The 17,123-nt window shown below is 49.9% G+C and overlaps 5 protein-coding genes across 5 annotated transcripts; 2 read left to right on the top strand and 3 right to left on the bottom strand.

The window, feature by feature from the left end:
• Positions 1–19: 19 nt before the first annotated feature.
• Positions 20–2,130, bottom strand: FPOAC1_005610 (uncharacterized protein; the record flags this gene model as incomplete). Its single annotated transcript, XM_044850133.1, has 2 exons — positions 20–834; positions 885–2,130. The coding sequence occupies 2 exons, from the start codon at positions 2,128–2,130 to the stop codon at positions 20–22; spliced, it is 2,061 nt and encodes a 686-aa protein (XP_044708843.1).
• Positions 2,131–3,958: 1,828 nt separating this feature from the next.
• On the bottom strand, positions 3,959–5,072 carry FPOAC1_005609 (uncharacterized protein; the record flags this gene model as incomplete). Its single annotated transcript, XM_044850132.1, has 3 exons — positions 3,959–4,129; positions 4,181–4,721; positions 4,774–5,072. The coding sequence occupies 3 exons, from the start codon at positions 5,070–5,072 to the stop codon at positions 3,959–3,961; spliced, it is 1,011 nt and encodes a 336-aa protein (XP_044708842.1).
• A 1,536-nt stretch (positions 5,073–6,608) lies between these two features.
• FPOAC1_005608 (uncharacterized protein) lies at positions 6,609–8,290 on the top strand (the record flags this gene model as incomplete). Its single annotated transcript, XM_044850131.1, has 3 exons — positions 6,609–6,757; positions 6,815–7,973; positions 8,048–8,290. 3 exons carry the CDS (start codon positions 6,609–6,611, stop codon positions 8,288–8,290), a joined length of 1,551 nt encoding a protein of 516 aa, XP_044708841.1.
• A 1,090-nt stretch (positions 8,291–9,380) lies between these two features.
• On the top strand, positions 9,381–11,756 carry FPOAC1_005607 (uncharacterized protein; the record flags this gene model as incomplete). The annotated part of the gene is made up of 3 exons (XM_044850130.1): positions 9,381–9,526; positions 9,590–11,437; positions 11,486–11,756. 3 exons carry the CDS (start codon positions 9,381–9,383, stop codon positions 11,754–11,756), a joined length of 2,265 nt encoding a protein of 754 aa, XP_044708840.1.
• Positions 11,757–12,359: 603 nt separating this feature from the next.
• Positions 12,360–15,614, bottom strand: FPOAC1_005606 (uncharacterized protein; the record flags this gene model as incomplete). The annotated part of the gene is made up of 6 exons (XM_044850129.1): positions 12,360–14,184; positions 14,247–14,531; positions 14,586–14,689; positions 14,739–14,821; positions 14,877–15,011; positions 15,062–15,614. The coding sequence occupies 6 exons, from the start codon at positions 15,612–15,614 to the stop codon at positions 12,360–12,362; spliced, it is 2,985 nt and encodes a 994-aa protein (XP_044708839.1).
• Positions 15,615–17,123: the final 1,509 nt, after the last annotated feature.

Here is a 17,123-nt window from a genome sequence, read left to right as displayed (position 1 = left end):
TCACATCTCACTCCAAATTTTAGTCGTCGCGGGACTTGCTGTAGGAGCCAGTGCTGCCGAGACCGTTCAGGTCGACGTCAAGGCCGCCGACGCGAGCGGGGCGCTGTTGGCTGTGCTCAATTTGACGAGCGGGCATGCGCTCCTCTTGAGAAGCCTGGACGGGCGCGTCAGTCTTCTGCTCGAGACCCATGGAGGCGAGGAAGGCAATGCTGTCAGCCTTCTCTTGGGCCTTGCGGGCCTTGGACCATTGGAGTTCAGTGGCGGCAATGTCGATGACGCGGGGGAGAGCTTGAAGGGCCTTGCTAGAGTCGAGGAATGAGAGGCGGGTACGGCGAGCAATGATGTCGGCGACTGTGCAGGCAGCCTCATTGCGGACGCCATGGGCAACCTCGGACTCGAGGTAGGGGAGACCAGAAACAAGACGGTTGTTGAGAGAGGGGTTGATGGAGAGGACAGTCCAGGCGCGGTCGCCGTAGTTGTGAGCGAGGTGGTCGGCGACATCAGCGTCGATGGGGTACATTTCCATCAACTGAGAGGCCAAAGAGGTGGAGTATCCGTGAGCGCCGATAAGAGGAATGTTGCGGGTGCAGCAGACGCCAGTGGTGGTGAAACCGCTAGCGTTGGCACCGCTAATGTCGGGAAGAGAGATAGCCTGAGGCTTGAGATCGAACAGCTTAATGGCCTCGTTGACAGTGTCCTCAGCCATCTCACGGTATGTAGTCCACTTGCCACCAGCGCAGGTGAGAAGGCCGGAGGGGGAGGTGGTGACGAGGTGGTTTCGGACGAGGGATTCGGTGTTCTTCGCGTTGGGGTTCTTGACGAGAGGTCGGATGCCTGTGAATGTTAGTACTGTGTGCAGTTCAATTGATTAGGGTGTTACTTACCAGACCAGGCAGCCTGAACGTCCTTGCGAGAGAGAGCAGACTCGGGAGTCAGAAGCTTGCTGACTTCACGGAGAATGAAATCGACATCGTTCTGCTGAGCAACGGGCGCACGCTCGACCTCGCAAGGGTTGTCGGTAGTACCGGCAAGGGTAAATCCCTGCCAGGGAAGGACGAAGATGACACGGCCATCAGAAGTGGCAGCGTCGAGAAGACCAATACCGTTGGGGCAGATGTCCTTGGGAAGCATGATGTGCACACCTGAAGCAGGGGCAACAATAGGTTTACGAGAGGGGTCATCCATTTGGTGAATAGCATCGGTGAAGGGTCCGGTAGCGTTAACAACACCCTTGGCGCGGACCTTGAAGGATTCGGCGTTGGCAGAGTCGCCGTTCTTGGCTGCGAGGACATCGCGGACTTGAGCGCCACTGATCTTGCCGCCGGCGTCCTTCTCGAGACCGGTAACCTCAACGTGGTTGAGGATGGTAGCGCCGTATTGCGCAGCTGTCATGGCGAGAGCGACGTTCATGCGGGAGTCGTTGTGCTGGCCATCGTAGTAGACCAGAGCACCAACCATGTTCTCTTGGCGCAACTTGGGAAAAGCCTCGAGAGCCTTGTTCTTGCTCATGTAGTAGGAGCTCTCGAGACCCTGGGAGCCAGCGAGAAGATCGTAGGCCTTGGTGCCTGCCCAGAAGTAGGGCGCCTCCCACCACTTCTGGAGGGGCAGCAGAATAGGCAACGAGCTGGACAGATGGGGCGCAATATTGAGGAAAGTCTTGCGCTCGCGCAAAGCCTCCATGACGAGCTGCAATTGACCGTAGTCAAGGTTCCAGACAGCCTTTTCTAGGTATCGAACGCCACCATGGACGAGCTTTGTGCTCTTGGAGCTTGTACCGGAGGAGAAATCATCGCGCTCGACGAGAGCGACCTTGAGGCCGCGGGTGATGGCATCAATAGCGATTCCTGTTCCTGTAGCACCACCGCCGATGATGAGGAGGTCGTATTCAGTATCTTTGTCGGGCTGGCCGCTGCGACGCAGCTCAGCAAGGGCTTCGGCGCGGGCTTTTGTTGCGCTGAACGTGGGAGGGACGATGCGTCCTGTTGTGTCGCGCTTGAGGGGGACGAGGGGCTTGTCGACGACGTGAGTTCTGTTGCGGGTTGCGTAGTAGCCGCCTCCGACAGCAAGAGTTGTTGTGGCCGCAGCTGCAAGGAGCAGAGGGCGCTTCATTGACCGTAATCTTTGTTGCATCTTGTGTGTATGTGTGTGGTTTGTGATGTTTGGGGGTTGCTCTTGTGCGCTGTGGCAGAAGGTTTGGCGCAGGCAGGGAAAAAAGGTGGCGACCGTTGGGGGAGATTAGGGAGAAGAAGTTGGAGAAAAGCTGGAGATGAGGTCTGGGGATAAAGATAAAGTCAAAGACCAAAGCGACAAAGAAATGGCCAAAGGGTTTATAAGAGTGTATAGCAGATGACGATCACGGAGAATGATGAGAGTGTGTCCATAAATTAGCGGAGTTGCAAATGGGTCGTTTACTTGAGTCTGATATCATGGACACTCTAACAAGTTTTTGGCAAGTTTGGGGGTTGATTGAGTGCTGCACAGTGAAGACGTACTGCGGAATTAGGCTATGCCGGTAGTACAGAACACTGTCCTTGTTCTTACCCTGCGAGTAAAAAAAGAAAAGCGTTCATCTGACCTGAGCTGACCCGCAGACAAAAGTGAAAAGCTGTTCAATGAAGGTCTCGAATGGCACCGCATGGCTTGAATAGGAATCCCGGATGGTCCTGAGCCTCATTCAAGGTGCACGCCGCGTATGCAGATCGGGGTGAGAATACCGAGTACGCTGACGTTGACATCGAGATTTTACCCCTGGGCTTATGCAGCTCGGTGTCCAAAACCCGAGGTTGATGCCAATTCTGGACCAGATCCAGGTTAGTGTCTGTCGGATCATCAATCGTCCACTCCGGCGGGTCACTCCGATCCGGAGTTTGCTCCTGTGAGTTTAATCACCCGCCCCCACGTTCAAGAGGGGAAACCCCGACTTCGGGGGACAGTAAGAAAGGGTGACCGATGAAGAGAGGCTATTCAAAATACTGCGGTCAGGCTGCCAGGTTTATTAGTTCAATTTCTGTCGCACTATTTTTTTTACACTCCAAGCCGAGCAGTCAGTATTTCTGTCTGCCCGCAACCGGAGACATCAACTTTGGGGAAACCGTGGAAAGGCTCACGAATGTTCTGACCGTTTAACTAAAAAGAGACTGAGGTCTCGCCATGCGGGAATTACCAGAATATGGATTTTATTCAAAAGAATTCCATTTCAGCCATATATCATCTTTGTGGCTTTAGAGGCACGGCTAATTTCCCACTAATCACTTGGTGAAGCTGATGGTTCCTCATCCTCACTGGTGGATTAAGTTGGGCAACACTTTGGAGTTTGACAGTACTTACAACAGCAACGCCATGTCCCCCAATCACTTTGTTATACAGATGGGTGTCTTCTCTCTTCATTGAAAATTATCTCGAGCCTCATAACGGAGTTTTCGAATTCGAAATAGACGAGATGCTGTCAAGAAGGCTGAGGAATTGCGACTCATGTCGATGGTATAGGGTTGGTGGATTGAACTTGGTAAGTTTATCACCAGCACAGCACATGAGACAACAGACAACACGAGCAAGAGTAGTTAACAATAACACATATATTGGGGAACACTTTGACTAGCTCGGAAAAGATCTAACAGCTGTATAGAAATAGACATCACGGCAAACCTTCAATTCTCCTACACCACTCATCAGTCACGGCCATATCTCGGAACACTTTGGGTAACAGCATGAGCTTCTTCTCTACACTAGGCTATGTCTTATCATTACGTCATTTCGCGCCAACGCCATGACGAACAAAAAAAAAACACCAGAACGACGCGACGTGGCTTGTCACGCTAAACGATTGATGCGAGCTTGTTAGGTTCAAGTTGAGACGAATCTCAACACATCAGTGACGCGATCTTCAAATAAAACGACTCCCCGGAACACCTCATCTTCACCATGAAAGAACCTGACCACCTTGAATACGCGAGCGAGTCTATACTGGGGAGTTTGCGTTGTACGTGTTAGACCAAGTCGACCGACGAGGGCTCACGAGACGACCAAAACCCATGCCGGGCGTGTTGATAGGACTGGGTCCAGTGTAAATGAACACATCATACAGAAAGCCACCAAAAGCACAGCCAAGGAATGGAGCTACCATAGGGATCTGAAGAGCTGTCAGTCAAAAATTCACCATGCGATGTGCAGTTGGACTCACCCAGAAATAGTACCCGCCAGCAGACCACACTTCACTCCCGTATCCGAGCATATACGAAACCAAACGGGGACCAAAATCACGAGCCAAGTTGATGGCATATCCTGTCTCCCAACCGAAGCAAGCGCCGATACCGAAGATCAAGAAAAACAGACCCAGTGGCATCAATGGACCAGCACCAATGTTGGCGCTGTCCGCCATGGCAAAGATGACGAACTGCAGAATCGTACTGGCAATGAACTCGGAAAAGAACATGCCAGTCCGTGTCATGAATTCAGCAGGATACGTGCAAAACACTCCAGCGGTCGCGTTCTCGCCAATCACGGTACGAATACCAGGACCACCTTCATAGGCGTCAATGGCAGACTTGTAGTTGCCGTACACGACGGCTGCAGCAGCCATGGCACCCAGGACTTGGGCGACGGCATACACGGGGAACTTTCGCCAGGGATGACCTCTGAACAGACAATTGGCCAGAGTCACAGCTGGGTTCAAGTGACCACCTGATTTACCTCCGACATACACTCCAAGCATGACACCAAGACTACGTTCATGTCAGTGATGAGCTTGGTTAACAAAGACAAGGAACAACTCACCCCCATCCCCATGAGATACTCTGATAATCACCCTTTGTCCCACGACTGAGAACTACCTGGGCAACGACACCGTCACCAAAGAGAAGAAGAATGAAGGTGCCAAAGAATTCCGAAAAGGCATCCTGACAGTTCTCCCTAATTCTGCTCCAAGCATACTGCTCAGGTGGGGGTGGGATTGTGGGTGCCTCACTGGGCGCCTCGCTGTACTTTTCATTCTGGCTCATCTCGACCTTTGTTGGGATGGAAGACTTGTGGACTGAAGACTCAGAGATGGAGTCGTTGACGGTAGAGATGGGCATCCTTGGAACAAACAAAAGAGGTGAGGTTGCAGAGGGAAGAAGAATGGGATGGGATGAAAAGTGTTGTTGGTAATAGGATGCAAGAACAACAGGTTACAGTCAAGATTGGCGCTCGTCATCCACTTTGCTCGGCGTTGATGGGGATCACGTTACAATTTATGGTCAGCAAAGTGCAGGATGCATCCAAAGGCGGTGCTTTTGCCCCTCGTTCCCGTTACGGCCAAGGGCTTTCTGCAACTCTCGGTATTGGAAAACACCAACATTTGTCGATTTACCGAAGCTGCGAACGTCTGTCTTTGTCCCAGGTCTGGGCTTACGAGCAATGGACCAGGGGTTATGTTATTTCGGGCACCCCAGGAGATTGGAAGAGGGGGAGGAGGAAAAGGTCAGCGAGTAGTTCCGATGGAATCGGACCATGGCATGGCAACGGGCCAAGATGGCGTTCGGGACAAAACTCTGCTTGGACTTGATCATGTGCGGAGGAGATTTTTGTCAATGATATGTCGCTCGGCGGCACACCACCGAAAAGAAACGACAACGTCCGTGATGGGATATCTGAATCCGAGATGCTTTGCTCTGATCAGAATGCTTACACCGAAGTGCTGGAAGTGAATAAGAGGGGCAGAACGGTCGAGACTGGTGCGGTTCTATTCTCCACACATCTATCTCATCTCGAGCAACCCCAGACTCTCAAACCAAAGTCAGGAAAGGATTTGCAATCTTCCCGGTCGACCGAGGTCAAGCTGGTTTGGTTGGTTGACTTGTCAGGAATACGGTATGGTCAAAGTTATATGGCCCCGCAGTACGCGATGAGGTGACAAGCGGATCCGAATCAAGCTTCTGGAACATGGAGATTGTGCTTCCCCTAGTGCACTGCGGGGAAATGTAACATTTGACCAACCCCCTGTCCTCTTTCTTCTCCTACCTACTCTACCAACCCAACAGTACAGGTACATTGGATAAGTATATCACTCACTCTATCTAGTCGTTCGCTCGTGGGATTCCCGATGGGCTGTGTGTCTTGTGACATGGACTGTAATTCGGTGTCCCCAAGCCGAGGCTTAGCTTACAAGCTGGAAGAGGAAAGTGATGTTGGTTATGTGCAACGAACAAGGGTCTATTTCGACAAGGGGGTGTAAGAGAAGGATTCATTCGAACTAATTTCGTGCATCTTTTTCCGTCTGACAAGACTTGGGAACCCCGCAGCTGGGCAATCTCTTGGGGGAAGAGGGGAGACGGCGGGAATGGGAAACGGTTTCCCGAGATGCCTCTGAATTGGGATGTTTGCACGAGATAGTCTTGGAACTCGGCGTTTGCTGGTAATTGGATACCGAAGCACGTACATACTTAAGGGCTACCGAGGAATTGCGCCTGTTCGAGATGCATTCCCACATTGAAACCTTATAAGGTGATCTTTTACACGCCCAGATCAGTCAGACTCACTTGTCACTGTTACATTTCTTGCCTTTGCCCCATCTAAAAGATCCTTTCTCCACAACCTTCTTTCTGTCATCTGCTACAGGACTGCACTGCATAATGCCTCTCCTCAACGGAAAGACAAACACTGCCTTTATTGGCGCCATTGATCAGGGCACTACAAGCTCACGGTTCCTGATCTTTGACACCAGTGGCGATGTTGTTGCCACGCATCAGCTTGAATTCAAGCAGTACTATCCTCATCCTGGGTAAGTCAGATTTATGGTGAAGTGCTCTTTTAAGACAGTGATTAATTTTTGGTTTAGATGGCATGAGCATGATCCTGAGGAGCTTGTGAGCTCTGTTGAGCAGTGTATCGATGGTGCAGTTGAAGCCTTTGAGAGCCAAGGGCACTCAAAAGAGCAGATCAAAGCCGTTGGTATCACAAATCAGCGAGAGACAACTGTCGTCTGGGATAAGACGACTGGAAAGGCTCTGCACAACGCCATCGTCTGGACAGATACGCGATCGAAAGATCTCGTGCGTCGTCTCAAGCGCCGTCTCGGCTCCAGCGAGCTGATCGGACGATGCGGTATTCCTCTCTCCACGTACCCATCTGTGAGCAAACTGCTCTGGCTTCTTGACAATATTCCTGAAGTCAAAGATGCGTATGAACGAGGTGTTCTGGCGTTTGGTACAGTCGACACTTGGTTGACGTACAAGCTCAACGGTGCGACCGATCGAGACGTTTACGTTTCTGATCCGTCAAATGCGTCGCGAACCATGTTTATGAATCTTGAGACTCTCCAATATGACGAGGACATTCTGGACTGGTTCCGCATCGATGATTCCAAGATTACGCTGCCAAGAATCGTGCGATCTTCAGACAACAAAGCCTACGGAACACTGGCTGGCACGTCTCTCAAGGGAGTCAAGATCACCGGATGTCTGGGCGACCAGTCTGCTGCTCTTGTCGGACAGAAGGCCTTTACCCCCGGTCTCGCCAAGAACACGTACGGCACGGGCTGCTTCTTGCTCTACAATGTGGGCAACAAGCCCGTCATTTCATCGCACGGCCTGTTGACAACGGTGGCCTTTGATTTTGGTGAGGGCAGCACCATGTACGCTCTGGAGGGCAGTATCGCAGTAGCGGGCTCCAGTGTCAAGTTTCTCGTGGACAACTTTGGCTTCATCGAGTCATCAGCCAAGCTCAGCGCTCTGGCCGAGACGGTGGAGGACAATGGTGGGTGCACCTTTGTTACGGCCTTTAGCGGCCTGTTTGCGCCGTACTGGATTGACGATGCGCGAGGCACCATCTTTGGTATCACGGCGTACACGCAGCGAGGGCACATTGCGAGGGCGACGCTTGAAGCGACATGTTTCCAAACAAAGGCCATTCTCGACTCGATGGAGAAGGATAGCGGACATGCCTTGACCGAGCTTGCTGTCGACGGTGGCATGTGTAACTCGGATCTGATCATGCAGGTACGTAAGACGTTACCAATGTCTTGTCCCCACACATTTGAGAAGGATCATTTTGCTAACCCTTGGCTTTACAGACCCAGTCAGATCTTATTGGAATCCCAGTCAACAGACCCAGCATGCGTGAGACAACAGCACTGGGCGCGGCCATCGCAGCGGGATTCGCCGTTGGTATCTGGAAGAGTTTTGATGACTTGAAGGACGTCAACACACAAGGTCGTACCATTTTCAAGCCGCAGATTGCCGAGGAGGAGGCGACCAAGAGGTTTGGTCGTTGGACCCAGGCGGTTGAGATGTCCAAGGGCTGGGCCAACGAGTAGATACCCAGGAAGGTGTGCAGTTGATTAGTTTGTTTGCTTGTATGTACTAGTACTTGTTCTTACATAGCTTAATGTGTGTTTGCATGGATTTTTATTCTGCTGCCTGATGAAACACCAGGATCTGTAGGGGTACTAAAGAAGAAATAAGCCGATGGATGGAAACTTGACTGCTTCTAGACATGCATTAGTTTGGTTTTCTGATCATGGTGCCATCCGCGGCTCCGCAATGTTTTCCGAGAGAGGGGTTCAAGCTATTACTGTAGAGTTCTGCAGGATGGAGTGAGGGGACTCGTTTCTTACCCTACCCATGTTGTTTTGATCAGTTGCGGTTGGTCCCGTCAGCTAAACCAAGCCCAAGTCATCTTGGCTTCTGTCATGGTCATGGATGAAGGATTGAAACGTTTCCTCTCTTTCTGCAAACTCCTGCAAGCTGCAAGCAAGCAAAGAGAGAGAGCACATAAACGCCGGGTGTTCCGGAGAGGGGAATGCTTGTATGCCGAGAAGTCACATGTAGGTGTAACGGTAATGCAAGGTTAGCCATAGATAGAAGGTCTGTGATGGAGCTGTTGGGTGTTTAGTATTGGCATCTCGACTTGGCTCTTTTTTCCCCATGACAGGGTTTATGATATAGTCAAATGGTTACTGTAATGTAACAATGAGAATTTTGAGTTGACATGGTGTAGTGTAGTCGTATTGTCAGTATCGAATTTGGTGTTGACTGGGATTATTTACTGATTTTGCCCCTCATTTGTTCCCTTGTCATGACTTTCTAAGCAAATCATTTCCCCTTCTCCACCCACTCACACTCGACTTTTCTCCTTCCTACACTCCACATCGAAAAAGGGTTCGGCTTTACTTTTATCACCCGCTTCTTACAGTCACAGTCACAACCACAACCACGCATCGTCTCCATTCAGGGAAATCGACTCCGCGCTTAGATGAAGGAAGATCAGCAAAAAAAGGACAGACGCAAGACAAGGGTCTAGTCTTCTCATCCCAGTGCCCCAGTAGCTTATCTCTCCCCAGACCCTCTTCTTTCCCATTGTCTGGATTGATTGTGGAGAGTCGCAGAGAAGGACAAAGATCGACCATGACGTCCATCAGCGGACCCTCTATGGCTGAAGAAGACGCCAATTCAACTTTGAGCAACGATGATGGTTCCAGTGGTGATGAGTCGAGAATGGCTGGTGTTGGACCATCCAAGAAGCGGAGGAGGGAGAAACACCAAAAGATATCGTATGTTTCTTTTCCAATTCTATATAATATGAATGATCAATTTTCTAAATTCATTTGTGTTAGATGTGAGATGTGCAAGACTCGCAAAGTGAAATGCGACCGCGCTGAACCTGCTTGTTCATGGTGCGCTCGCCACAACAAAGCCTGCGTATATCTCGAGCGCCAAAGGCCCGGAGCTGGAAGAAATTTGTTTAGCCTTGAGCTGGAAGCCAAAGTCAACAGAATCGATGCATTACTTCAGGCTCTAGGGCGGAGAGTGGAAGAGCATATCGTCCAAGACCACTCTCCGGTCGTGTCTCCAGCTATATCTTCTGCCAACGCCAATGGTTACAGTGCTTCACAGCTGGACAGTCGATTAACTCCGGCGACTCTCCCCAGACAATCATCCTTCTCTCAAGCCAAGTCACCCGCTATATCAAGCCCTTATCAGGTCAACAACCAGAACACAACTCATCCATCTGTTCAGACGCCACAACAAGGGGCCAGTGCACCAACACCAACTCATACAAATCTACCAATACCAACACCTATAACACGAAATCCGTCAGTCCAATCATATACAATCGATCTGCCACCACACGACATCATCTACAGTCTAGTAGATCTCTACTTCAAACACTGCGGGACATGGTGTCCAATCCTCGAACGCAAAACCATCTTTGCCACCTTCTTTGGCTCAACATCGATGGAAGAGCCGGACCGGATCTTACTCTACGCCATTGTGGCCACCACGCTACGCTTCCTCAAAGATCCCAGGCTATCACCCGAGATGAGCGCATACTATCACACAGTCGCCAAACATACAGTCCAGCTGTATGCCATGGAGCACACCACAGTTCCTGCTCTGAGAGCCCTTGTTATAATAACGCTAGACGAGCTGGGAACATCCAGCGGACCAAGAGGTTGGAATCTTCTGTCCTTGTTAGCCCAAAACGCCAGACAGCTTGGTTTGGGCGAGGAAAGCAGTGTCTTCTTATCCGCAGAAGCATCCGAAATCACGCACGCAGCATCTTCCCATAGAGTCGCAGCCGGTAAACCCGAATCTTGGATTGAAGACGAAGGACGAAGGCGATTATACTGGATGATCTATCTTCTCGACAGATATGCCACCATTGCTACGCCTACATTTGACTTTATCCTCAATGACACCAAAATCAACCGCTTCCTACCTTGCTCCTACGACCTGTTCTCCAAGAACGTGCCCGTTGAGACACGATCACTGAGCCCATGCAACAACAAACAATCACCCATAATGACTTATCTCGTCAACAAACCCGAGAATCTCGGCAGTTTCGCTTATCACTGCGAGATTCTTGTCATTCTCAGCAGAATTCACGAGTTTCTCAAGACGCCTGTTGATGTTACTTCACCAAGCGACATGGCCGAATGGCGCAACACATATCGCAACCTCGACCGCACTCTGGATGGATGGCTTCAAAGCTTACCAAGCGAGTACAGCAAGATCTCGGCGCTTTGTCACTCCGATCCCGCCAGTCGCGTAGCCAACTGGTTCATGCTTCACAGTGCGTATGTTACAGCCGCAGTGCGTCTTCACTCCTCAGCAGCATATCCCACCGTGCGCTCTCATATTTTTGTTCCGTCGCATTACGCCATGCAGAGGTGTCTATCTGCCGTTCAGAGCTTGGGAGATATCACTCGTGATGTCCTCGAAGCGGACGGCTTGAACCTTCTTGGACCGTCGTTTGCGTTCTCGCTCTGGGTCGCTGCTAGGCTCCTGCTTGTCCATGCTGCTACAGTTGGATGTGCAGTAGATTCACAAATCGATTTCTTTATTGAGACGCTGCGAGATGTCGGACAGCATTGGGAGGTTGCGAACAATTACTCCAAGATTCTTCAGCGTGTTGTACAGAGAGCCCGACAAGGTGACATGGGCTTCTCGGCGATGAGAAGGTAAGACTTGTGGTTCGATAACGGTGTTTCTCAACTAACGGCTACTAGGAGCGCATACGACTTGGTCACTTTGACATCCACCGCACGACACTCAGGCTTGGAAGCAACATCAACACAGGCTACATCTCTGAGTGAGCTCGACAATATTGATGTCTTCGAATTCTTCAACTATCCACGCACTTCATCGTGTTCCAGCGCACAGTCGCAGCTGCAGCTGCAACCCATTCGCACTCCAGCTTTAGGAGGGGAATCAAGCAGGGGCAACGGGGTGCCTGATCCTGAAGCTGACTGGCTGGCTTTTGGATCGCCCTACACTTGATTCGAGGAGGGCAACGGTTTTGGTTAGTTCAATTGGGTTAAGACGCTTGGAGAGCCTCACGGCAACCGTATTTGCATTCATATGTCCTATAGCTGTGATTGGTTACATCATATTTTGCATTTTGACTGGGAAGCTATGTATGTGTATAGAAACACTAATGTCAAAGATACATGAGAGTACAAACCACCCGTTGACATCCCTTGAGATCCGGAATTGAGAATGCCATGTACATGATGATCTGCAGATGCATACCTCGGCTCTACTACGACCACCCTAACAAGATCTGCCATTAAGTTCAGCCCCCGCCGATCACTCGTGTGAACTCAATCGAAGTTCAACGGGCACGTAAAGCATTCCTCGAAGTTAAATACGGCCCCAAACTCTGTCTCAGCTGTCAGGTGCCACTATGCCAGGGAGATTTACATTCCAATTTCTGATTATTTATGGAGACTGTTTCAGATCGACAAGACATGGTATTCATTCATCTATCTATACATCGTAACTATACTTTCATCATAAGAGGTATCAAGGCCATAACAAATTTTCAGTGTCGTTCCAGGCGTTAACATGAACATGAATCATAAACAGTAAACAAACATTCCTCTAGCTATCCCAGATAGCTCCGTAGGCTGGAACACCACGCGTTTCCAGCCCGTAAACAATTTTCTTGGTGATCTTCTCATTCGCAATGATGATGACAGCCTCAGCTTTGAATTGCTTCACCAAGTTGTAGCCCATTTTCACCAAGTCGGGTCTCCCGAGCTTCTTAGTATCGTGGATGACCGCATTGGGGATGCTGTTGCTGATGGTCTGGCAAATTTCCTTGCCGAATGTCTCCTCTGGGTTCTTTGTAGACCAGATGAGCTGCGTTGGGCAGGAAGGATTGTGGATATGGCCCAGGACAGGACCAATTCCTGAGCCAGTCGCGATGAGAACGACGCGGTTGAACAGCGTGGCTATGCGCATGACACCGCATGTAGGAACGCCACGTGTCCAGATGTACGACGGACCATCCTGAATGGTGGCTTTCGTCCAGTCACCCGCGTTAGAAACGACGAGTGAATAGCCCTTTGATCTGCCGTTAACGGGCTCTGGGGCGGGAATAGTGGCGAATGAGTGCCACTCCTTAAGAGGTTGACGTGACATACGGGTGAAAGACCCGTTGACAGGGACGGTGTAGTCAAAATGAAGTCTAATAGCGTGGTCTGATAGCTTCTCAGCTTCCACAGGGACTTTTCGAAGGAAGCACCACGAGGATGCAACGCTGGCTGTGGCTACAGCCAAGAGCCAAAAGGCGGGTGAATTGACACACGACTCTCCCAGAGTTGTGCCAGCTGGTTTGCTGTCGTTGGCTGAGAGAACGACTTGAACCCAGAAGAGAGCAAGCATGGTCCAGCCAGCGAAACGGTGGGTTCTCTCAAAGAGATCATGGTATCGCTTGCGGACGGATGGCCACGCCATACCAATCATACCGACGAACATGGCCGAGAGGATCCACGAAATTACTTGTGATGCGATAGAGAGGTTACCCCAGTTGGGGCAGTTCCCAAACGCACATGCAATGTCTGCAATGTTGGTCGCCAAGAGCCACGCTCCTGCACTCACAGCTGCGCCAGAGTGAACGCCGCCAAGATGATAGATCTTTGCACAACGAGATCTAATAGCAAGAGGCCAAGACTTGGGAACGCTGCATGTGATAGTGTAAAGAGCGTTGATGACGAATTCTTGACGAACAAGAACAGCAGTGGCCAGGTTGATGGCCGTGATGATACCCATCCATTCTCGGTTGATGCTGGTAAGGAGAAGAGCAATGGCAGCGCCGATATTAAACAAGCCAACAAGTGAGAATAAGCGACGGTACACGATGAGAATTCTGTGGCGTAGTCCTCGGGCGTGTTTGGGCAGGTCCTTCTCGGGAAGAGCCTTCTCAAGATCATACTGATGCTCAGGAATAAGAGTCGCATCAGAAGCATCTGAGAAGGAACTGAATTGCGTGGCACTTGAAGCGTTCGAATCCATGCGAGCGTGTGCCAAAACAGCAGGTAGAGGAGCGCGAACCTCGTTGCTGACAGCCATCGACACGGACATCTTAAGAGCATGCTTGTCGACCTTACCGTTTGCGGTCATGGGCAAAGTCTCCATTTGATGGTAATGCGTAGGCATGGCGTAGTAAGGCTGTAGAGTCTTGAGGTGTGCCTCGACGACCGGAACAGGACAATGGCTGGGAGTGACAAAGGCATGGATCTCCTCGTTGATCAAAAGAGCTGTTGCTGATTGGACTGAAGGGCAGGACTTGATACATGCAACAACGCCGTCGAGTTCAACACGGAAGCCCTTGACTTTGACTTGGTCATCAATGCGGCCAAGGATATGAAGAGTGCCATCCGCGTTCCATTGACATAAATCTCCGGTGTTGTACATGTTTGATCTATAAATAGTCAAGTCAGTACTGGCTGAGCTGTCATAAAGTCGGAACTGAGAAGTACGTACCCGTCTTGGGCAAATGGGTCCAGGCGGAATCTTTCAGCTGTCTTATCGGGCAGATCGACATAGCCTCGCGCCACTCCCGCGCCACCAGCCCAGACATTACCAACCTCTCCAACAGGAACAGGTTTTAGGAACTCGTCCAAGATGTAGACCGTATTTCCTGGTGTAGGTTTGCCAATGGATAGAGGTTGGCCTGTCTGGTGAAGGTGAGTAGTGTTGACGATGGTGGTTTCTGTAGGACCATAGCAGTTGAAGTAGGACACATGAGAAGCCCAGAGGTCCGCAAGTCTGTGACAAGTCAGTTGATGCCTTTCTTCTCAAATAAATCAAATTGAGACTTACTTTTGACAGCTTGGTTCACCTGCTGTGGCGACTGTTTTTAGTCTTGGGTAGTCCTCAGGGTTCTGTTTTGAAAGGATGCTTGGCGTGCAAATGAGAACATCCAACTTGAAAACATATTAGTATTGGACTTGAAGGATAATTCGAAAACCTTACCTCTTTTAGGGCTTTTGACCAGTTTGATCCGCGAAGGATCAGAGTACCTCCATTAGATAAACAGCCGAGTGTTTCCCAGGCAGCTTCATTTGTTAGCTATGACACTTGGAGTTTGATTAAGAACAGTTCATGACTTACCCATGTCAAAGCTCACGTTCAACACTTGGCCAACACATGTTCCTGGTCCAATGCCCAAGTTTCCTGGTGCTTGACATAGCAAGTTTGTGACGTTGCGGTGGCTTACATCTACTCCTTTTGGCGTACCGGTTGTTCCTGACTAGTCAGTATGGCACATGTCAAAGTATAAGGATGAATGTTCTTACCTGAGGTATATATCACGTAGCAGCCAGCTTCAGGTTGACTGAAGGGGATAAAGTCCGACTTGTCATCGATCTCATGTGACTCTTCAATAGTGACAACATTTGAAACTCCTGTGTTTGATAGACGATGAGCTGTAGATTTTGAAGTCAAGACAACCTTTCCGCCTGTCTGCTTCAACACGAAACGCAGAGTCTCATCTGCAACGACACCTCCGTCTAGAGGAACATATTGAGCACCACACGACAAGATGGAGATGATGCCAACAAGCATGCCAACACCACGCTTGACAACAAGAGGAACACGATCCCCTGGCAAAACACCAAGACTTTGCAGTCGTCGAGCCAAGCTGATACTTTGTTGGGCAAGCTCGCCATAGCTTATCTCGACAGGTGGCTCGGCAGACAGATCTCGTGCCGCCTTTGCCGAAGGTTGTGTGGCGGCATGATGGAAGAAAGCTTCTGTGATAGTCGAGAAACTAGGGCGACTGCATGTACCTTGTGTAAAAGAGACGGGCACAGCAGTCCCCTGAGGTACTGCAAGCAAGGGAGAGGGCATACCAGGCAAGCTGGGCGTGTGAGAGAGGATGGAAATGATGATCGTCGTACAAGAGGTTTCAAACAGAAACTCAAAATACTTGGATAGGAAGAGGGAAGTGTGCTTAGGTAGTGGTGCTTTGATGATTTGAAATTAAAGGAGTGCATAAGAAGAAGTCTCTCCACCAAACAAGCAAGTGTGTTCTTAAATAAACAAATGCTTTTCCCTTCTCCGCTTTCTGCAACCTCTCTCTTTTTCTTGTCTGCTCCCTGTCATCCACCTATCCATAGCCTAACCCAGCCTTCCTCGTCATTGCTTGGCAGGATTATTCCAAGCTACTGTACCCAACAAGTTACAAATAGTGAAATGTCCAGGCAACCCGGTCAGTCAGGTGTGTAATAAGAGGTGCACTTTTGAGGGGGGGCGGTCTTCACTCAGGCCGCGGCCTCCTCCGAGATGCGTCTTTTTTTCCTTTTCTTGTGTCAAACGTGTCCAGATATGACTCCGCATAGTCCTATTTCCTGGTTTTCTTGGAACTGGCTTATCAATTGGGGTAAAGGAACACCTCCGGCTAAAGCCATAACCAGTTTGGGAACGGCAAACCGCTTTGAATCTTGCAAGGATTATGCACGAGCACATGATGATACGGGACGGGACAACCTGAATTGGTGAGGACATGTTTGCTTGCGAAAATGCAGTTGGTAGATTTATTGAATACTTTCTCTCACCGTCGGATCTAGGAAACTAAGTTTTGGTATAGTCAGTGGATCTGATCCCTGTCAGTTGGACTGTTAGTCCTGAATAGACCCGCATCTAGTGAGGGATCTGCGGGAGATAGTCTGGTTTAACTCGGTTCCGCGGATGCGGTTACTGCCAGGGTTGCCACGACATTTCCAGCATGCGGGAGCTGCAGGATCTGACTTCGGCATCTGTCGACATGTTACATGTATGATGACGAGTTCAGTGACATTTTGCTGAAGATGGGATGAGACAATGTGCCTATAACTCTTGGTTTTATTATTATTTTCTTGACCATTGTCATATGTCAAAGAGTTACCTCTCAGAGAGAATATCTCGGTTTCTCTTAGGTCATTTTAGATCTCCACAAGTGGCAGGCCCAAATCTATGATTCTATCTAGCCTCAACAAAGATCATCGGTTTTCATCAAACTACATCAGACTAGCCACGCGAACGGCTCGAAACTTGGACCAAGCCAGCGGAATTGACGGACACAAAGATCGACAACAGGCTCAGACTCAGCAGCGATGTACAACCAAACCTTCCAAACATAGAAAAAGATCCCCAGCCACCGCCTTTCGAAATACCGCACCAGAGAAGAAATTTATTAGTTTGTTTGTAGTACACAGTCAGCAGAAATGTCAAGAGAAAGTCTTCACCTGAATGCATGTTGGGAGGGAACCTGCATGTACGTACTCTAGGGTCAGACAAACACAAGCCGTGTCTCAGTTGAATCAAAGACACTATCCACTTTCGATTGACTGATCGACGCGACTAAGTTTACGCGTTCTT

The sequence above is a fragment of the Fusarium poae genome, chromosome 2 (assembly GCF_019609905.1).
Source record: "Fusarium poae strain DAOMC 252244 chromosome 2, whole genome shotgun sequence".
NCBI classification, from domain to species: domain Eukaryota; kingdom Fungi; phylum Ascomycota; class Sordariomycetes; order Hypocreales; family Nectriaceae; genus Fusarium; species Fusarium poae.
Note: the sequence above shows the minus strand (reverse complement) of the source record. Positions and strands in the feature narration are given on the sequence as shown.